General features: G+C 49.5%; 1 protein-coding gene across 1 annotated transcript; it reads right to left on the reverse strand.

Moving 5' to 3' along the window:
- Window positions 1-1,981: 1,981 nt before the first annotated feature.
- On the reverse strand, window positions 1,982-21,883 carry LOC308268635 (receptor-type tyrosine-protein phosphatase H-like; the record flags this gene model as incomplete). Its single annotated transcript, XM_080703748.1, has 19 exons — window positions 1,982-2,131; window positions 2,220-2,355; window positions 4,397-4,557; window positions 4,654-4,776; window positions 5,457-5,591; window positions 5,696-5,772; window positions 6,014-6,104; window positions 6,513-6,603; window positions 8,731-8,775; window positions 8,890-8,968; window positions 10,095-10,361; window positions 11,382-11,681; window positions 12,090-12,389; window positions 12,799-13,098; window positions 15,259-15,522; window positions 17,623-17,886; window positions 20,691-20,954; window positions 21,685-21,779; window positions 21,876-21,883. 19 exons carry the CDS (start codon window positions 21,881-21,883, stop codon window positions 1,982-1,984), a joined length of 3,150 nt encoding a protein of 1,049 aa, XP_080559874.1.
- Between the last annotated feature and the right edge of the window lie 242 nt (window positions 21,884-22,125).

Raw genomic sequence — 22,125 nt, forward strand, 5'->3', positions numbered from 1 at the left:
CAGGCGCGGGAAGGGAGCTTTCCCCACCTCCCCTCCCTCTTCCACCAGAGCCCTGCTGGGGAGGGACTGAGTACTGTCCCATTCCACAGAAAGAAAACTGAGACACAAAGGGACTGAGATCAGAACTCAGGACAGACCGATTCTATTGTTCCTCCAGTCAGATCTGGGCCTCATCAAGCGCCCTGCCCTTCCAGTCCCCGGTGTCCCATCTTCACCCCCAGCCACGCTTTCCTATCCAGGGTCCTCTCTGCTGTCACCAGTAACCAAACTATAAGGGTTTTAGCATGGGGAGAAGGGAGGGGGCTCCAGGAGAAGTGGGTTTGCCACCAGAGTAGGAGGCTGCTTGCAAGGAGATGAGCATTAGACCACCATCAGGAGACTAGGAGGGAGAAGGCCTGGGAGGGAGGCTCCTCTGTGGCTAATCCTGTCCCAAGTGGGCCTAGTGGGGAGTAGATCAAAGCGTCCAGAACCAGAAAGAACCCCGGGAACATGAAGTAGATCTGGGTCTGAACACAGGATCATTGAAAGCAGCAATCAGGATGTCTTGAAGGGATCACGGAGTTGCGAAGGGGGCCGGTATGTGTGGGGGTGACATGACCAGGAGCTAAGACACAGTACACGGTCTATGAGAGCCCCCACACTCTGGGCTCCAGCCAAACACGTCCACACTACTCAGATCTCAGACACAAGCCTGGTGCTCTAGGCTTCTCTGAGAGACTTAATTATCCAATCCAACTACCTGGTGCAAAATTATGGATCCCTAGAGTTTCCTCCTCACCCCAAAGACAATCTGTTCAGCACCTAATATCAGGAGCCCACTCCCACTCAAACACTTTTAGGTTAATTTCTGGACCCAGAAAACCACTGGAGCAATGTCTGGAAAGAAAAAGTGATTTGATAAAACATGAATAGGAGGAAAATATATGCAGACAGTGGGTGCAGGGAGATCCCAGGCAGTGGGATTCCTCTGACCCTAGGTCACAGAAGACTGATTTGGATTCTTTTTTATTTTATCAGTGCATTTTAATAATACACCCTCATGGGGTACAAGATGGTAGAGGCTTACATGCACACATCACTCATTTAGCCCTTCCCCAATTCCCACCCGATCCCCTCCCCCCACCCTCCTCCTCATGTTTGCTTAGTGATTGACTTTGATATGTTTGTGAATGTGTGTCATGTACATTAGGGAATTTCCCTCTTAATTGGGTTCTGAAGTAAAAACAGGGCAGTATCCTGCCTGTCCATGCCGCTTAGGTCTTTCGAATTATAGACTCTGATTCTTTTTTCCCCCAGAATCCAGGTTCTAGCCTGTTTCCTTAAGACCCTGCACCCCTAGGAAATCTAAGCCTGTGAGGGGGCACTTGCCTGTAATTTCAGATACTTGGGAGGCTGAGACAGAAGGATAGCAAGTTTGAGGCCAGCCTAGACAATTTAGCGAGACCCTGACTCGAAATAAAGTAAAAGGGCTGGGGATGTAGCTCAGTGGTAGAGAATGCCTACTTTCTTATGTGAGGTCCTAAATTCAATCCCAACTACCTAGAAAAATAAAAACTAGGACTTGGGAGGCTGAGACAGGAAGATCGCAGGTTCGTGGCCAGCCTCAGCTACTTACTTAGTGAGGCCCTCTGTAACTTAGTGAGACCCTGTTTCAAAATAAAGAATTCAAAAAAATGAAACTGGGGGGTGTAGCTTGGAGGTAAAATGCCCTTGAGTTCAATCCCCATTTCCACAAAAAATCAAAACTAAAAATAAAACTAGGAAATCCACCTACCATCCTTCTTCTTCTTGAAGAAACCAGGGATCTAAGTCCTGACTCCCATAGGACTCATGAGTTAAGACCCAGCAAACTCCTCTCCCCTCAGAAACCAGGAGTTGGGGTCCTGAGCCCCTCTGCTTTCACAAGGGTCCAGGAATACAGGCTCCAGTGTAGATTCAAAACTTGAGTGTAGGTGGGCTGCAGGCTCCGGCACCCTGAAACTTAGACCTCCAGATCGTGGGCATGGATGGCAGCCACATTCTCATAGATGAGATCTGCCACACTGTCATAGATGGGCTCCTCCTGGGTCGGTGCTGAGGCTGACTGTTGGAGGAACCGCAGGATGCACTGGTGCAGGAATACATACTGGGCCTGGGGAGGGGGCAAGGAGCATGAGGGATGCTTCCCCCAGGGCCTCACACCGCCCCGCCCACCCCGAGCCCCTCAGCAGCCCCATCACCTCTGTCTGCACCATCAGTGGCCGGCTCTCTCTCATCCTCCTCACGAAGTTAAAGGGCCCCACGACTCCTTCACTCTGCAGCTGCCGGAGCAGGACATCCAGGGCGATGAAGGTGCCGGTGCGGCCCACGCCAGCGCTAGGCAGGAGCGAGGCAAGGGTCAGGCCGTGGAAGGGGAGGGAAGTGGGGAGTCGGGGCTGGCTGGAGGGGTGTGTTTTTGGAACAGCCAGCGATCAAGGTCTGTGATCAGGTCTGTGATCGCAGAAATAAGTACAAGTGCCAACTATGACTCTTGTTCTTTCCAGCTGTTAGGCTCCATTCCAGCTGCCAGAAGGCCCTTTGCACTCCTTCCAGGCCTAGACAGTAGTCTCCATTAGCAGGCAGGGGTGTGTGTGTGTGTGTGTGTGTGTGTGTGTGTGTGTGTGTGAATGAAGATTCAGTATCAGGGCATTCTACCTCTGAGTTAAACCCTAGTACTATTACTATTATTATTTATTTATCTACTTGTTTATTTATTTATTTTGGTTCTGAGGATTAAATCCAGGGGCATTCTGCCTCAGAGCTATATCCCTAGCACTTTTAATTTTTTTATTCTGAAATATAGTCTACTAAGTTATTAATGGTCCTATTAAGTTGCTGAGGCTGGCCTTGAATCCTTGATCCTCCTATTTCAGCCCTCCAAATACTGGGATTATAAAATCTAGGTGCCATCACACCTAGATTTTTCTTTTTCTCTTTCTTTCTTTCTTTCTTTCTTTCTTTTTTTTTTTTTTTTTTTTTGGTGGTACTGAGGGTGGAACCCAAGGGCTTTCTACCTCTGGGCTATACTCCCAGACCTATTTTATATTTTATTTGGAAACAGGGTCTCACTAAGTTGCTGAGAGCCTCACTAAGTAGCTGAGGCTGGCTTCAGACCTGTGCGATCCTCCTGTCTCCGCCTCCCAAGCATGGGGATTACAAGCGTGCGCCACCATGCCCGGCTTTTATTTTTATTTTTAAACAGGGCATTGCTTCATTGCTGAGTGTATTGCTAACTTGCTGAAACTAGCTTTGAACCTGTAATTCTCCTGTCTCAGCATTCCAAGTACTTGAATTACAAATATGTACCATCACACTCAGCTCCCCTCCTCCTCCTCCTCCTCCTCCTCCTCCTCCTCCTCTTCTTCCTCCTCCTCCTTCTTCTCCTCCTCCTCCTCTTCTTCCTCCTCCTTCTCCTCCTACTCTTCTTCCTCCTCCTTCTTCTCCTCCTCCTCCTCTTCTTCCTCCTCCTCCTCCTCCTCTTCTTCCTCCTCCTTCTCCTCCTCCTCCTCCTCCTCCTCTCCTTCTTCTTCTTTTTCATACTGAGCAATGAACCCAGGAGTACTCTTATCTCTAAGCTAGATCCCCAGACCTTTTTTGATTTATTTGTTCAAAACAGGGTCTTTCCCATTAAGATGTTTGACTACAATGTACCAATAAAAAAAAATTTAAAACTCACCTAGAATATATCTATAAAAAAAAAAACACAGGGTCTTTCTAAATTGCTGAGACTGGCTTAAACCTGTAATTCTCCTGTCTCTGTTCCCAAATACTGGGATTATAGGTAGGTGCCAACATGCCCAGCTTCACCCTTTTAAAATCTGCTTTCTAGTTGGGCATGGTGGAGCATGCTTGTAATCCCAGCACTGAGGAGGATCACAGGTGTGTGGGCAGTCTCTGCAAAATGAGGCCCTCTGAGCCGGGCGTGGTGGCGCACGCTTGTAATCCCCGCGCTTGGGAGGCGGAGACAGGAGGATCACGCAGGTTCCAAGCCAGCCACACTGGCTTTAGAGACCCTGTTTTAAAAAAATGTGTGTGTGTGTGTGTGTGTGTGTGTGTGTGTGTGTGTGTGTGTGTGTGAACCCCAGTACCACCACCAAAAAAAAAAAAAATGAGGCCCTCTGCAACTTGGTGAGACCCTGTTTCAAAGTAATAAAATAAAATAGGACTGAGGTATAACTCAGAGGTAGAATGCCCCCCAATGATGCACAAAATAAATAAATAAACAAATAAAGTCTGCTTTCTAGCCCTTCTTGATCGCCTGCAGTCATTCTTCCACTTCCTTCTTTTCTACCTTTTCTAAGTTCCTGGGGACCCATCTAACACCATTTTGTGAATTCAGGGAAGGGTCCCAAGGGAGAGGGATTGCAGCTATCCTCACCTGCAATGCACAATGGGTGGTCCTCCCTCCATGGTCTGGTCCAGCCAATTGCGGAGCATCCTCCAGAAAGCCAGTAAAGGGTTTGGAGAGTGGGGGGCCCCGTGGTCCGGCCAGGCCAGGTAGTGGAACTGACGCACAGATAGGGTCTCCTGCTCCTTCATCTGGAAGGAGGGAGGGTTGGGAGGAGAGTGCACAGGATCTAGGGATGCGGCTTTTGGACCCTAAGGGAGACCCTGAGTGGGGGTGGAGGGACTCACGTGGAGGAGCTGCAGGTCCCTCACTGCCCAGTGCTCCATCGCCTCCTCTTTCACCAGGGTCACGTGCAGGTCCCCGTGTGTGCAGGGATGAGCGTCCAGAGGCCAATAATGCTCACACTTCACCTGGGGAGGATGCGGGTACTTGAAGATCAGGAAGTGGCTGGGTTGGTGGGACATGCCTATAATATCAGTACTCAGGAGGATGAGACAGGAGGGTTGCAGGTTGGAGAACATCCTTAGAAACTTAGCAAGACTCTTAGCAACTTAGTGAGACCCTGTTTCAAAAAAAAAAAAAAAAGCCAGGCATGGTGGCAGCACACTTGTAATCTTAGTACTTAGAAGGCTGAGACAGGAGGATCACAGGTTAATAGCCAGCCTCAGCTACTTAGTGAGGCCCTTAACAACTTAGTAAGACCCTGTTTCAAAATAAAGAATAAAAACTAGGGCAGGGGATGTAGCTCATGGTAGAATGTCCCCAGGTTCCCAATTGTCAGCACCAAAATTAATTAATTAGTTAAGTAGGGCTGGGGTAGAGATCAGAGGTACAATGTCCCTGGGTTCAATTTCAAACACATGTATATGTATACGTAACCCAATCTTTGGTATTCAGTCATTGCAACAGAAAATGGACCAAGACACCCCACGAAGAGACCAGTGGGCAGCCTTAGTGGAGGGGAGGGGTCCATGTTGAAGATGTGGAGTCATATCAGAGGAATCTGAGAGGTGGTGGGGGTCTGCATTGGGCCCAGGCAGGACTGTGGTTGGGCTCAGGGGTTAGCACCAGCACAGAGGTCTCCTCTCACCCGGCCAGACTCCACACAGCTAGTCAGCATGACCAGGGTGCGGCTCTGCTGCTCCCACACCAGGCGCCAGAAGTCACCCACCGTCTGGGGCAGGGGACCCTGGGCTGCAATGAACTCCTGGGAGCTCCAGAGACCCTGGTGAGGAAAGCAGGTACATGAGGGCCTCACCAGACGCTCCCCTCCAGATTTCACCCCTACACGCCCACCGAGCATCCCACCAGCCCCGACCCCGGCCTTACAGGCACAAAGCTGGCATTGATGTAGTCAGAGCCTGGCTCCTCATACAGGGGCTGCAGGGGCACCCGCGACCAGTCATCTGGGAAAAGAGCCCAGCATTAGCGGTGCAGAGAGAGTGGAGAGATGCAGGCAGACCAGAGAGGCTGAGCCAAGCCCAGGCCCAGGGACAGAGGCCACACCCACACAGCCACAGGCCCTGGGAGCTCTGTAGGGACTGAGAGCAGCGCAGCCTCAGCTGAGGAAGAGACCAGCAAGGCTCCAGGCGGAGGAGCTCTGAGAGCAGGGGTGGAAGACAAAAGCAGCCGAAATCCAAAACTCACAGGGTAGCACGTTTCTGTAGCGGTTCTTGGCCATGTTCTCAGGAGCTAAAGCCACCATCTGAGACTGTCCGTATCCCTCCAGGGACAGTTGCTAGGGCAGAGGCAGAGGGAGTGCGCGCTGTTGGGTTTTCTCCACCTTTCCCAAAATAATCTCCAGAGCTCCCCTCTCCTCTCCACCATCTCCTTCGGTTTCCCTTATACCCTGGGTTCTGTGACACCCACAAATAAAGAAGAGGGGTGCTACCCACCCTGTGGGGATTTTAAGATTTAGGGAGGCTAGAGGCAGGCAGAAAAGCAGGTGACAGGGGAAACAGGCCAAAGGGGCAGATGGAGAAGTCACGGAAAGATCGCTCACATACCCATCATTGTTTTAAGATTTCAACGCATACTTAACAAGATATGCATTGCTGCTTTAGCTTAATCCTAAAGGGTGTAGGAAGGTCTGGAGTGGGTTTGGGGTGTGTAGGGCTGAGCTCACCCACTCCTGCCCTCGACTCACCTGGTACTCCTCTGCAAACCCATAGTTGCTGTCTTTCGCATTTTCCCTGACATGGTTAGCAAAGTTTCGGGCCGGGATGTCTTCTGGAAAGCTGTGGCGGGAAGAAAAGGAGAAAAAAATTATCCTCCTATAATTCTGTGCTCTTGAGATAGAAAAGATGATTTTGACCCAGCAATGGCACTTCTAGGCACCTGGCCCAAGAAATGAAAGCAAGGACTGGGCACAGTGGTGACGTCTGTAGTCCCAGTTCATGGGAGGCTGAGACAGGAGGGTCAAGGTCTGCCTCAGCAACTTAGCAAGACCCTCGGCAGCTTAATAAGACCCTCAACAATTTAGCTGACACTGTTTTATTTTATTTTATTTTATTTTTTATTTTATTTTATTTTTTGGTGGTACTGGGGTTCCAGGAAACCCTTCTACCTCTGGGCTACACTCCCAGACCTATTTTTATATTTTTATTTGGAAATAGGGTCTCTTAAGCCAGTGAGGCTGGTTTCGAACCTGCGTGATCCTCCTGTCTCCGCCTCCCAAGCGCGGGGGTTACAAGCGTGCGCCACCACGCCCGGCCTAGCTGGCACTGTTTTAAAATCAAAAATAAAAATAAATTGGGCTGGGGTTAACTCAGAGGTAAAATGCCCCTTGCTCAATCTCTAGTACCATAGGAGAGGAAGGAAGGAAGGAAGGAAGGAAGGAAGGAAGGAAGGAAGGAAGGAAGGAAGGAAGGAAGGGAGGGGAAGGAAAGAGGGAAGGAGAAAGGGAGGAAGAAGAAGGGATATTTGTCTACCCATGATCATGTTAGTATTATTCACAATAGCCCAAGGTAAAAGCAACCCAAGCGTCTACTGGTAGATGAATGGCTTCTATCCACACAATGGAATATTATCTGGCCTTGAAAAGGAAAGGGAACAAGCTGGGCGCGGTGGCACAGGCTTGTTATCACAGTACTTGGGAGGCTGACAGGAGGATCATGCAGGTTTCGAAGCCAGCCTCAGCTACTTAGTGAGGCTCTCAGCAACTTAGTGAGACCCTGTTTTCAAATAAAATATAAAATAGGTCAGGGGTATAGCCAGGAGGTAGAGGCCCCTGGGTTCCATCCTCAGTACCATAAAAAATAAAATAAAATAAAGGGAATCCAGGCATGGTGGGCCATGCTTGAAATCCCAGAACTTGGTAGGCTGAGATCAGAGGATAGCAGGTTTGCTCTCAGAGGCCACTGTCCCCTGGTACTGGGAATGGAATTCAGGGCTTTCTACCTCTGGGCTACACTCCCAGATCTATATTTTATATTTTATTTGGAAACAGGGTCTAAGCTGCTGAGAGCCTCACTAGGTAGCTGAGGCTGGCTTTGAACCTGCAGATCCTCCTGTCTCAGCCTCCCAAGTACTGGGATTACAAGCCTGTGCCACCACACCTGGCTTGTCTTTTATTTTGAAGCAGGATCTGAGTTGCTGAGGGCTTCGGTAAATTGCTGGGACTAACCTCAAGCCTGCAATCCTCCTGTCTCAGCCTCCAGACTACAGGCCGCGCCACCATGCCTGCTCTGCCTTTGCTTCTTAGACATGTTGGATTCTGTCACAGTCTATTCAAACCCTCCCCAAACTCCCTTTTCAGAAAGGATCCCAAAGCCCTTACTTTCATCTGCAAGGCTTTACCTGGTCTAGGCCTTCCTGACACCTCTCTGAACTCATTTCCTAACCCCTCCTCCCAATCCCTGTGCAGGCTCAGAGAGGCACAGCGTCCCAACACCCAGCTACAGAGGCCGCTGCTTCAGGCCTCCCGCGTGCTGGTCCCTCTGCCTGAGTGATTTCCCCAGAGTGGTGGCCCTTCCTTCCTTCCTTCCTTCCTTCCTTCCTTCCTTCCTTCCTTCCTTCCTTCCTTCTTTCCCTTCTTCCCTCCAACCTCTCCCTCTCTCCCTCCTTTCTGTATTCATATGAGTATTTTTTCTTTGGTACTGGGTTTCATTTGGGATTAAACCCAGAGGTTTCTACTTCTGAGCTACACCTCCAATCCTATTTTTTTTTATTTCAAAAAGGTTCTCACTAAGTTGGTGAGGGTCTTGCTGCCTTTCTTGGGCTGTCCTTGAAACTGCAATCCTCCTGTCTCAGTCTCCCAAGTACCGGGATTGCAGGCATACACCGCCACACCCGGCTCAGCAAACACCCCTTGACTTGAGCTGACAGTGACCCTCTCAGATGCCCCCACCCAGCCCTCTACTCACCTGAACACCAGGTCCTTGGGCGCTGCCTTCGTCTGGTTCCTATTCCTGGGGAAAGGACATTGGGGTGTAAGGCTCAGAGCACCAGGCTGGAACCAGGGCTCCTCGCCTCTCCTTGTCTGGCCCCACCCTCCAGGTGGTCAGTCCTGCAGGGAGTCTCACCTCTTCTTCAGGAAGAAAATCAGCAGGGCCACCAGGATGAGGAACAGGAGGACGCCCATAACAGCTCCGGCAATGACCCCTGGGAAAAGCCATCGGGAGCCCCTAGATCCCCGGTCTTGACAGCCCTCTCCCCTGTCTGTCTCCACCTCACGGTGCTCAGAACCCACAGTGAAGATGTGAAGGCAGCGAACAGGAAGGACGACCTCCTTCCCTCCCATGTCCTCAGGTCCTGACCCAAAGCATCTTTTATATCTCTTTCCTACCTTCCTTCCTTTTTACTTTTTTCTATTCTAAGGAACCCAGAGAGCAATCCCAGCCCTTTTTATTATTTATTTTTAAATTTTGAAACAGGGACTCACTAACTTGCTGAGACTCACCCCAACCCTGCAATCTTCCTGTCTCAGCTTCCCAGGTACTGATTTCAAACCTGTGATCCTCCTGTCTCAGCCTGCCAAGTCCTGAAATTATAGGTATGTACCACAATGCTTTGCTGATTTCATTTTTAATGAAATAGCCAGGACAGAAAAATCTAGACTCAAGATAGAAAGTAGATTAGAAATAAAAATCTACTGAGATAGAAATTACAAGTTGTCTAGGGCAGGCAGTAGAGAATGGAGAATTAAAGATAACTAAGGGAGTGAGTTTTCTTTCTCAGGTAATGAAAATGTTCTAAGATAGATAATGATAGCTGGGCATGGTGGTGCAGGCCTGTAATCCCAGTACTTAGGGGGCTGAGACAGGAGGATTGTAGATATATTTGATGATAGCCTCAGCAAGTAGTGAGACTCCCATCAACCTAGTGAGACCCTGTTTGAAATAAAAAATTAAATTAAATTAAATTAAATAAGATGGTCTGGAGGTGTAGCTCAGAGGTAGAATGCCCCTGGGTTCAATGCCGTTACACACACACACACACACACACACACACACACACACACACACACCTACCTAAATAAAAAATAAAAAGGGCTGAGTATGTAGCTCAGTAGTAGAATGCCCCTGAGTTCAATCGCCAGTACCAAAAAGAAAAAAAGGGGGGGAAACAGGAGAGGGAGGAAGAGAGGGGGAAGGAAGGAAGGAAGGAAGGAAGGAAGGAAGGAAGGAAGGAAGGAAGGAGAAATCAAGAGGCAAAAGACCAAGGAACCCAGGGCCTCCCTCTCCACAGTCTGGTGGGTCACCTCCTCTCTGCACTGGGTCCCGCTCACCTGCACTCTCCGTGTGGCAGGTCACAGACGCAGGCTGGGCCTTCAATCCATTGCAAACAGTTGTGACAGTGGCTGGGTAGGACCCAGCAGGCCCCAGTCCAGACACAGACACGCCCTTCCCACAGGAAGAACTGTCCTGGGAGCTCCGCTGCCCTCCCACCTCCATCTCAAAGGCCTCATAGCCCCCGGAGGGGCAGGACCAGGTCAGGAGGACCCCGTAGCCTGCTGAGATGCTGACACAGGAGATGATGGAGGCAGAGTCTGGAGCTGGTAAAGGGAACAAAAGAAGTCAGCAAGAACCACCCATGGCGGCTTTCACTCCCAAACCCACCTTGTCATGTTGGTTCTCTGAAAACTGGCCCATAGCTTCCCCCTAGACTCAAAAACTCATCTTCTCTCATTGTCTTTCTTCTCAAATGGACACATTCTCAGATATCATGAGGCCTTGAACTCTGCATTGCTGCAGCTTATGACCTCTTGACCCCATGGCATGATGGGATCTGTAGCCCTCTCACCTCTCCCGGCCCTAGAGGATGATCCATGCCCAACCCACCAAGTAGAGGGAGGAGGACATCTCACCTGTGGACGCTGTAAGGATCTGTGTGGAACTGGATACATCATTCATCTCTGCCCACACGCTGAAGTTATATAAAGTGCCAGGTTCAAGGGCCCCCACGATGTACCACGTCTCACTGGTCTTGTCTGTTGAGTTGGCCCAGCCTCCTGTGGGGTCTTCCTCGCTCTGGCCATGTTCCTCACTGGCCCACTGGACCCAGTAGGTGTAGAGCTGAGAGTGGGGGTCTGCAGGGGCCTCCCACCTCAGGGTGACAGAGTTGTTGGTTTGATTTTCCTTCTTTAGCTGTCTGACCTCACTGGGAGCTGAGAAGGGAGGACAGAGCCCTAAGGGAGTGGGTCCTCAAGGAACAACCTCCCTGGGCTGCTCACCTCCCTCTGTAGCTAAGCTGAACTGTGCCACTTACTATGACTCTATGTCTGAGGAGGGTGGCCCACAGCAAAAGCCTAGAAGTCAAGTCCTGGGGAGAATCTAGACTCCTCCTGTATCCTGGTTACAGACCTGGGTCTCACCCATCACCTTCCTCTTCCCCACAAATAGACCCAAATCCCCTCAAACTATAATTCCCATGAGGCCTTGGACCCTCTACATTGCTACAGCTTATGACCTCTTGACCCCATGGCATGATGGGATCTGTAGCCCTCTCACCTCTCCAGGCCCTAGAGATCTGACCCATGTCCAACCCACCAAGTAGAGGGAGGAGGACATCTCACCTGTGGACGCTGTAAGGATCTGTGTGGAGCTGGATACATCATTCATCTCTGCCCACACGCTGAAGTTATATAAAGTGCCAGGTTCAAGGGCCCCCACGATGTACCACGTCTCATTGGTCTTGTCTGTTGAGTTGGCCCAGCCTCCTGTGGGGTCTTCCTCGCTCTGGCCATGTTCCTCACTGGCCCACTGGACCCAGTAGGTGTAGAGCTGAGAGTGGGGGTCTGCAGGGGCCTCCCACCTCAGGGTGACAGAGTTGTTGGTTTGATTTTCCTTCTTTAGCTGTCTGACCTCACTGGGAGCTGAGAAGGGAGGACAGAGCCCTAAGGGAGTGGGTCCTCAAGGAACAACCTCCCTGGGCTGCTCACCTCCCTCTGTAGCTAAGCTGAACTGTGCCACTTACTATGACTCTATGTCTGAGGAGGGTGGCCCACAGCAAAAGCCTAGAAGTCAAGTCCTGGGGAGAATCTAGACTCCTCCTGTATCCTGGTTACAGACCTGGGTCTCACCCATCACCTTCCTGTTCCCCACAAATAGACCCAAATCCCCTCAAACTATAATTCCCATGAGGCCTTGGACCCTCTACATTGCTACAGCTTATGACCCCTTGACCCCATGGCATGATGGGATCTGTAGTCCTCTCACCTCTCCAGGCCCTAGAGATCTGACCCATGTCCAACCCACCAAGTAGAGGGAGGAGGACATCTCACCTGTGGACGCTGTAAGGATCTGTGTGGAGCTGGATACATCATTCATCTCTGCCCACACGCTGAAGTTATATAAAGTGCCAGGTTCAAGGGCCCCCACGATGTACCACGTCTCATTGGTCTTGTCTGTTGAGTTGGCCCAGCCTCCTGTGGGGTCTTCCTCGCTCTGGCCATGTTCCTCACTGGCCCACTGAACCCAGTAGGTGTAGAGCTGAGAGTGGGGGTCTGCAGGGGCCTCCCACCTCAGGGTGACAGAGTTGTTGGTTTGATTTTCCTTCTTTAGCTGTCTGACCTCACTGGGAGCTGAGAAGGGAGGACAGAGCCCTAAGGGAGTGGGTCCTCAAGGAACAGCCTCCCTGGGCTGCTCACCTCCCTCTGTAGCTAAGCTGAACTGTGCCACTTACTATGACTCTATGTCTGAGGAGGGTGGCCCACAGCAAAAGCCTAGAAGTCAAGTCCTGGGGAGAATCTAGACTCCTCCTGTATCCTGGTTACAGACCTGGGTCTCACCCATCACCTTCCTGTTCCCCACAAATAGACCCAAATCCCCTCAAACTACAATTCCCATGAGGCCTTGGACCCTCTACATTGCTACAGCTTATGACCTCTTGACCCCATGGCATGATGGGATCTGTAGCCCTCTCACCTCTCCAGGCCCTAGAGATCTGACCCATGTCCAACCCACCAAGTAGAGGGAGGAGGGACATCTCACCTGTGGACGCTGTAAGGATCTGTGTGGAGCTGGATACATCATTCATCTCTGCCCACACACTGAAGTTATATAAAGTGCCAGGTTCAAGGGCCCCCACGATGTACCACGTCTCACTGGTACTGCCTGTCGAGTTGGCCCAGCCTCCTGTGGGGTCTTCCTCCCTCTGGCCATGTTCCTCACTGTCCCTCTGGACCCAGTAGGTGTAGAGCTGAGAGTGGGGGTCTGCAGGGGCCTCCCAGCTCAGGGTGACAGAGTTGTTGGTTTGATTTTCCTTCTTTAGCTGTCTGACCTCACTGGGAGCTGGGAAGGGAGGACAGAGCCCTAAGGGAGTGGGTCCTCAAGGAACAGCCTCCCTGGGCTGCTCACCTCCCTCTGTAGCCAGCTGAACTGTGCCAGTTACCATGACTCTATGTCTGAGGGGGGTGGCCCACAGCAAAAAGCCTAGGGGCCAAGTCCTGGGGGAAGCTGTACACACCCTGTATCCTGGTTACAGACCTGGGTCTCACCCATCAACTTCCTGTTCCCCACAGATGGACCCAAATCCCCTCAAACTACAATTCCCATGAGGCCTTGGACTCTGCATTGCTGCAGCTTATGGAATCCCCCGGGATGGTGGGATTGGAGGTCCACTCACCTCTCATGGCCCTCAAAATCGGACCCTCTCTAACTGCTTCTCCTATGGCCATCCAGGGGCAGGTCCTTTCTCACTCCTAGACATTCCAAGATTTTAGAGAATTCTGCCAACTTTAGTCATCTTAGGCCATAGGGCCAAGAATTAAAGGCTCCCAAGTTTCACTCAACAAGTGTGAACCAAATCTCTGGTGGGTGATTTTGTTTTTGTTTTTGTAGCACTAGGGATTGAACTCACAGGAATTATACCTCTGATCTACGTCTCCAGCCCTATTTTATTTCTTATTTTGAACAAAACTGAGATCCTAGCCGGGCGTGGTGGCGCACGCTTGTAATCCCCGCACTTGGGAGGCTGAGACAGGAGGATCGCACGGGTTCGAAGCCAGCCTTAGCTACTTAGTGAGGCTTTTAGCAACTTAGTGAGACCCTGTTTCCAAATAAAATATTTAAAAAAAGGTCTGGGAGTATAGCCTGGAGGTAGAAAGCCTCTGGGTTCCACCCCCAGTACCACACACACACACACACACACACACACACACACACACACAAAACTGAGACCCTGACATCTCAGTCTCCCAAGTGCTGGGATGGCAGGTGGGTACCACCACATCCGGCTTCTGGAGAAATTTTCCTTCTCTTCATACTTGAGACTCACTATGGGTCCCCTGAGAGGGGAGATCCCACAGCAATTCATGGAAACACTTGACCAATCCAGGAAGGCTCCAGGAAGCAGATATTTAATCTGATCTTGAAGAATACACCCAAGCAGAGTGTGATAGCATATGCCTGTGATCCCAGCACTTGAGAGGCTGAGACAAGAAGATTGGAGGTTCAAGGCCAGCCTCCACAATTTAGCAAGACCCTGTTTCAAAATCAAATATAGGCCGGGCGTGGTGGCGCACGCTTGTAATCCCCGCGCTTGGGAGGCGGAGACAGGAGGATCGCGCAGGTTCGAAGCCAGCCGCACTGGCATAAGAGACCCTGTTTCAAAAATATAAAATAGGTCTGGGAGTGTAGCCCGGAGGAAGAAGGGCTTCCAGGAACCCCAGTACCACCAAAAAAAAAAAAAAAATCAAATATAGGCCAGGTGTGCTGGCACAGGCTTATAATCTCAGTGTTTGGGAGGCTGAGACAGGAGGGTCCCAGGTCAAGGCCAGTCTTGGCAACTTAGGGAGGTTCTCAGCAACATAGTGAGATCCTGTGTCCAATAAGAATTTAAATCAGGCTGCGGTATAGTTTAGAATTAGAATGCCTCTGGGTTTACTACTCAGTACCAAAAGAAAGTAAAAATAAAAAATAGAAACACCTGGAGGTATAGATCAAAGGTAAAGATTCCCTGTGTTCAACCCCCAACACCAAGCACACATAAAAAAGTAAAAATAAAAAATATAAAGACCTAGAGTTATATCGTGAAGGGAGAATTCCCCCAGGCTCAATCCTCGGTACTACAAAAAAAGGTGGAGGAGGAAAAGGAAGAAGAAGAGAAGGAGGGGAAAAAAGAAGGAAGAAGCCGGGCGTGGTGGCGCACGCTTGTAATCCCCGCGCTTGGGAGGCAAAGACAGGAGGATCGCGCAGGTTCGAAGCCAGCCGTGCGCGTTGGCTTAGGAGACCCTGTTTCTAAACAAAAATGTAAAAATAGGTCTGGGAGTGTAGCCCGGAGGTAGAAGGGCTTCCAGGAACCCCAGTACCACCAAAAAAAAAAAAAAAAAAAGGGAAGGAAGAAGAGCAAGAGGAGGAGAATAAAAAAGGAGAAAAGGGAGGAGGAGGGAGGAAAAGGAGAAAGAGGAGGGAAGGGCAGGTAGAAAGGAGGCCAAAGAGGGCCCCACTCACCTGTGGCAGCGCTCAGAGTCTCTGGGGAGCTGTGAACCCCATTCTTCTCCACCCACACCCAAAAGTCATACAAGGATCCTGGCTTCAGTCCATCCACAGTGATGCTGGTGTCTGCCGTGCTTAGGGTCTCATTTTTCCCATCCCCTGTGTACTGGACCCAGTAGGTGAGGGTCTGTGCGTCTGCGTCCTGGGGGGCCTCCCAGCGCAGGGTGATGGAGCTGGTGTTCTGAGCTTCTGCTCTCAGGTTTGTGACTGGGTTGGGGGCTGAAAATAGGGTCAGGAGGAGAAATCAGTTACAGATTCTGCTGTTGATATTCTACCTTTTTTTTCTTTTTTTTTTTTTTTTTTGCAGTAATAAGGATGGAACCCAGAGGTATTTTACCTCCAAGCTACACCCCTAGCCCTATATTTTAACTCTTATTTTGTATCAGGGTCTCACTGAGTGACAAGGGGCCTCACTAAGTAGCTGACACTGTCCTTCAACCTGAGATCCTCCTGTCTCAGATTCCAAACGCTGGAATTACAAGTGTGCTCCCCGGCGCCCAGCTTTACATCTTTTGTTTTTTACATTTTTTCTTGGTACTGAAGGTAGAACCCAGAGGCATTTTTATCTCCAAGAAGCGCCCCAGCCCTATTTTATTTTTATTGGAAACAATGTCTCACTAGGTTGATGACAGTCTCACCCATTGGTTGCTGAGGATGTTAGCCTTCTGTGTCAGCCTCCCGAGTACTGGGGTTACAAGCGCGTGCCACCTCACTCATCCCTGATCTTTTTTATTTAGAAACAGCATCTCAGCTGGGTATGGTGGCACAGAAGTGTACTTGATTTGGGAGGCTGAGACAGGTGGATCACAGGTTAAAGGACAGACTCAGCAACTTAGCGAGGCCCTCGACACCTTAGCGAAACCCTGATTCAAAACAATAAAATGAAAATAGGACCTGGAGAATGTTATGCTAAGTGAGATTATGTGAGAATACCACTGCCAATCTCCAACCAAGTATGGAGGGGGCCGTGGGAGAACTCACCAAGTGCTGCGTGCACATAGAACCCTTCACTCTGCACCAATTACTGCCTGAGACGACAGTGCACCAATAAATTACACGTGTGTGTGTGTGTGTGTGTGTGTGTGTGTGTGTGTGGTGAGGGTAGAACCCAGGGGCTTTTCTCCCTCCAGGCTATACTCCCACACTTATTTTATACTTTATTTGGAAACAGGGTCTCACTAAGCTGCTGAGAGCCTCACTAAGTAGCTGAGGCTGGCTTCGAACCTGTGCATCCTCCATCTCAGCTTCCCAAGTGCTGGGATCACAAGCGTGTGCCACCACGCCTGGCTTAAAAGTAGATTTTTTAAAAAGAGAGAGAAGCTGGGCATGGTGGCACATGCTTGTAATCCCAGCATTTGGGAGGCTGAGACAGGAGGATCGCACAGGTTCAAAGCCAGCCGCAGCTACTTAGTGAGGCCCTTTGCAACTTAGTGAGACCCTGTTTCAAAATAAAGAATAAAAAATAGGGCTGGAGGTATAGCTCAGAGAAACAATGCCCCTTGGACCATCCCCAGTACTGAATAAGTAAATAAATAAATAAGTAAATAAATAAATAAGCAAACAAATAAATAAATATCTAAAAAAAAAGAGAGACAGAGGTATAGAGAATGTGCTGGTATTTTAGGACACAGAAGTATAACACAGTCAATCCAGGAAGGCTCCAGAAAGCAGATAGTTCATCTGATTTTGAAGAATACACCCAAGCAGAGTATGGTAGCATATGCCTGTAATCTCACACTTGGGAGGCTGAGACAGAAAGATCGCAAGTTCAAGGCCAGCCTCCACAACTTAGACCCTGTTTCAAAATAAGAATAGGCCTGGTATGCTGGCACATCCTTATAATCTCAGTACTTGGGAGGCTGAAACAGGAGGATCGCAGGTTCAAAGCCAGTGTTGGCAACTTAGTGAGGCTCTCAGCGACTTAGTGAGACCCTGTTTACAAATAAAAACCAAAATCAAGCTGGGTGTAGTTTAGAAGTAGAATGCCTCTGGGTTCAATACTCAGCATGAAAAATAAAGTCAAAATGAAAAACAAAATTGCCTGGAGGCATAGATTAAAAGTCTAGTGTCCTTGGTTCAATCTCTAGTACTAAACACACATAAAAAAGAGTAGAAATAAAAAATAAAAAGAATTAGGTTATAGTTTCAGTGTAGAATGCCTTCAGGCTCAATCTTTAGTACCACAAAAAAGAGGTAGAGGAGGGAAAGGAAGAGGAGGAGGAGATGAGAAGGAAGAAGAAGGAGAATGAGGAAGAGGAGGATGGAGAAAAGGAAGAGGAAAAGACAGATAGGAGGGAGGACAACGAGGGCCCCACTCACCTGTGGCAGCGCTCAGAGTCTCTGGGGAGCTGTGAACCCCATTCTTCTCCACCCACACCCAAAAGTCATACAAGGATCCTGGCTTCAGTCCATCCACAGTGATGCTGGTGTCTGCCGTGCTTAGGGTCTCATTTTTCCCATCCCCTGTGTACTGGACCCAGTAGGTGAGGGTCTGTGCGTCTGCGTCCTGGGGGGCCTTCCAGCGCAGGGTGATGGAGCTGGTGTTCTGAGCCTCCACTCTCAGGTTTGTGACTGGGTTGGGGGCTAAAAGTAGGGTCAGGAGGAGAAATCAGTTACAGATTCTACTGTTGATATACTTTTTTTTCGTTTTTTCTTTTTTTTTTTGCAGTAATAAGGATGGAACCCAGAGGTATTTTACCTCCAAGCTACACCCCGAGCTCTCTATTTTAACTCTTTATTTGAAGCAGGGTCTCACTGCGTGGCAAGGGGCCTCACTAAGTAGCTGACGCTGTCCTTCAACCTGAGATCTTCCTGTCTCAGATTTTCAAACCCTGGGATTACAAGCATGGGCCCCGACGTCCAGCCTTACATCTTTTGGTTTTTTTATATATTTTTTTTTGTTACTGAAGAGATTGAACCCCAGAGGCATTTTTATCTCCAAGAAGCGCCCCAGCCCTATTTTATTTTTATTGGAAACAATGTCTCACTAGGTTGATGACAGTCTCACTCATTGGTTGCTGAGGATGTTAGCCTTCTGTGTCAGCCTCCCGAGTACTGGGGTTACAAGCGCATGCCACCTCACTCAGCCCTGATCTTTTTTATTTAGAAACAGCGTCTCAGCCAGGTATGGTGGCACAGAAGTGTACTTGATTTGGGAGGCTGAGACAGGTGGATCACAGGTTAAAGGACAGACTCAGCAACTTAGGAGGCCCTCGACAACTTAGTGAGACCCCGATTCAAAACAATAAAATGAAAATAGGACCTGGAGAATGTTATGCTAAGTGAGATTATGTGAGAATACCACTGCCAATCTCCAACCAATATGGAGGTGGCTGTGGGGAGCTTGCCAAGTGCTGTGTGAATATATATGGTTCACTGTGTACTAATTACTGCCTGTGACAACAGTGCACCAATAAAATAATACATATTTTTTTACAGTACTGGTGATGGGACCCAGAAGCATTCTACCTTCGAGCTCCACCCCCAGCCCTATTATTTATTCTTTATTTTTAAACAGGGTCTCACAAAGTTGCAGAGGACCTCACTAAGTGCTTATGCTGGCCGCAAACCCAGATCCTCCCTTCTCAGCCTCCCAAGCACTGGGATTACAAGCATGGGCCACCAAGCCCTACTATAAAAGTAGATTTTTTTTGTGTGTGTGTGGTACTGGGGGTGGAACCCAGAGGCTTTCTACCTCCAGGCTATACTCCTGGACCTTTTTTATACATTATTTGGAAACAGGGTCTCACTACATTGCTGAGAGCCTCACTAAGTAGCTGAGGCTGGCCTCGAACCTGTGCAATCCTCCTGTCTCAGCCTTGCAAGCGCGGGGATTACAAGTGTGCACCACCACGCCCGGCTAAAAAGTAGATTTTTAAATAAAAAGAGTGTGGGAGAGGAAGAGGAAGAGAAAATATGCTGGGATTTAAGGACACAGAAGTATAATTCAGAGCAGAGCCAATCCAGGAAGGCTTCAGAAAGCAAATATTTAATCAATCTGACCTTGAAGAATACACCCAAGCAGAGTACGGTGGCACATGCCTGTAATCTCAACACTTTGGAGGCTGAGACAGGAAGATTGGAAGATCAAGGCCAGCCTCCACAACATAGCACGATCATGTTTCATAGTAAAATAGAGGTCAGGTGTGGTGGCACACGCTTATAATCCCAGTACTTAGAAGACTGAGACAGGAGGACCCCAGGTTCAAAGCCAGCCTTGGCAACCTAGTAGGCTCTCAGCAGCATAGTAAGAGGCTGTTTTCAATAAGAAATAAAATCAAGCTGGGGTGCAGCTTAGAAGTAAAATGTCTCAGCCAGGCATGTTGGCACACACCTGTAATCCCAGTACTTGGGAGGCTGAGACAGGAGGATCGTGTGTGCAGATTCTAAGCCAGCTTCAGATACTTAGTGAGGCTCTCAGAAACATAGTGAGGCCCTGTTTCCAAATAAAATATATAATTGGTCTGGAAGTGTAGCTCAGCCCAGAGGTAGAAAGCCCCTTGGGTCCATCCCTAGTACCACGAAGAAAAGAAAAAAAAAAGAAGTAAATTGTCTTGAGTTTCAATCCTCAGTAACAAAAATGTAAAAAAAAATATATATATAGAAAGGCCTGGAGGTGTAGATCAAAGGCATTATCCCTGCATTCAATCCCCAGTAACACACACACACACACACACACACACACACACACACACAAACACACACACACACACACACACACACACACAAATGTAAAAATATAAAGGCCTGATCCAGGTGTGATGGCCCACACTTGTAATCCCAGTACTTGGGAGGCTGAGACAGGAGGATCACAGGTTTGAGGACAGCCTCAGCACCTATAAGATTCTCATCAACCTAGTGAGACCCTGTTTCAATTTAAAATATAAGACCGGTGTGATGGCGCACACTTGTACTCCCAGCATTCAGGAGGCTGAGACCAGGGGATCGCAGTTCACAGACAGCCTCAGCTACTTAGTGAGGGCCTCTGTAACTCAGTGAGACCGTGTTTCAAAATAAAGAATAAAAAGTATGGCAGGAGGCATAGCTCAGAGGTCAAATGCCCCTAGATTCCATTCCCAGGCCCGAAAAAAAAAAAATTTTTTTTTAAATAAGGGCTGGGGTAGGTGTAGTACAGAGGTAGAATACCCCTGTGCTCAATCCCCAGTACCATAAAAACAAACAAACAAACAAACAAAAATAAAATATAAAGATCTGGGCTATAGCTTTGAAGTAGAATGTACCCAGGTTCAATCCTCATTATCATGAGGAGGAGGGAAGAGGAGAAAAGAGGAAGGAGGAGGAGGAAGGAAGAAGGTAGAAGGAGGAGGAGAAAAGGAAGAGTAAGAGGGAAGGGCGGGTAGGGGGAGGACAATGAGGGCCCCGCTCACCTGTGGCAGCGCTCAGAGTCTCTGGGGAGCTGTGAACCCCATTCTTCTCCACCCACACCCAAAAGTCATACAAGGATCCTGGCTTCAGTCCATCCACAGTGACGCTGGTGTCTGCCGTGCTTAGGGTCTCATTGATCCCATCCCCTGTGCACTGGACCCAGTAGGTGAGGTTCTGTGAGTTTGCGTCCAGGGGGGCCTCCCAGCGCAGGGTGATGGAGCTGGTGTTCTGAGCTTCTGCTCTCAGGTTTCTGACTGGGTTGGGGTCTGAAAATAGGGTCAGGAGGAGAAATCAGTTGTAGTTTCTGGTGCCCATATTTTCCAGCCTTCCTCAACCCCAGGACCTGGCAGGTGGAGGTAGGGCGGCTCAGGCCTGTGTTTGCAATACAGCAGCACAGTTCCATGTGACTGTTGACCTCCTATAACGTGTATTTCCAATTGAGATGAGAGTGAGATACCCACTGTGTGTGTGTGTGTGTGTGTGTGTGTGTGTGTGTGTGTGTGTGTGGTGTTGGGGATTGAACTAGGGGCCTTCTACCTATAAACTACAGCCCCAGCCTGCTTTTATTTTGTTATTCAAAACAGGCTCTTGCTAGGTTGCTGAGAGCCTTACTAAGTTGCTGAGGCTGGCTATGAACCTGTGATGCTCCTGTCTCCGCCTCCCAAGTACTGAGATTTCAGGCTAGTTCTCATTTCCCCCACCATCTTTAGCCCACTGGACCCAATAGGTGAGGTTCTGTGTGTTTGGTCCCCTAGGGACCGCTTAGCACAGGGTGATGGAGCTGCTGGTCTGAGCAATCACTCTGAGTTTTCTCCTTGACAACTGGATTGAGGGCCCAGTGTAAACACAGAATAGATCATCACCGTCCCTCCCACCACCCTGACCTCTTGTCTGAGTCCATGAACAACCATGTTCATAGGCCCTCCCAAGGACAGCCAAAGCCTCCCTGATTGAGGTCCCATCCTGTGTGGACGTGAGTGCAGGGGAATCACTTACCAGCTGTGCTGGGCCCTATCCAGCTGCACAGGATCTGCAGAGAGCCAGGGAAGTGGCGATTAGACCCAGCCACACCTGCCAGGACCCAGGTGAGACTGCAGGGCCAGTGGGGAGCTCAGTAAACTCCCTCTCTCCTCCCATCCATGAGTCACCTTTCTGAGAAGTGCAGGGGTAAATTGTTTCGAGGTCACCCCGACATCCTTGTTTTCCAGGCAGGGTGGAGATATACTACGGCAGGGCGGGGCCCCACGGACACCGAGCTGAGGTTGGTTCTACCATAGGTCAGGAGATAAACCCAATGGTTTCACTTTCTCGAAAATACAGCCTTGGAAGACTGGGGGCAGGGAAGCGATCAACAAACCAGGGAGACATAGAAGGGAAACTGGAATCTGGAGACCACACAGCACGGTCTGAGGGAGGAGGGCTGGGCCTGGACCCCTG

The sequence above is a fragment of the Muscardinus avellanarius genome (assembly GCF_963383645.1).
Source record: "Muscardinus avellanarius genome assembly, chromosome: 10".
Lineage (NCBI taxonomy): Eukaryota > Metazoa > Chordata > Mammalia > Rodentia > Gliridae > Muscardinus > Muscardinus avellanarius.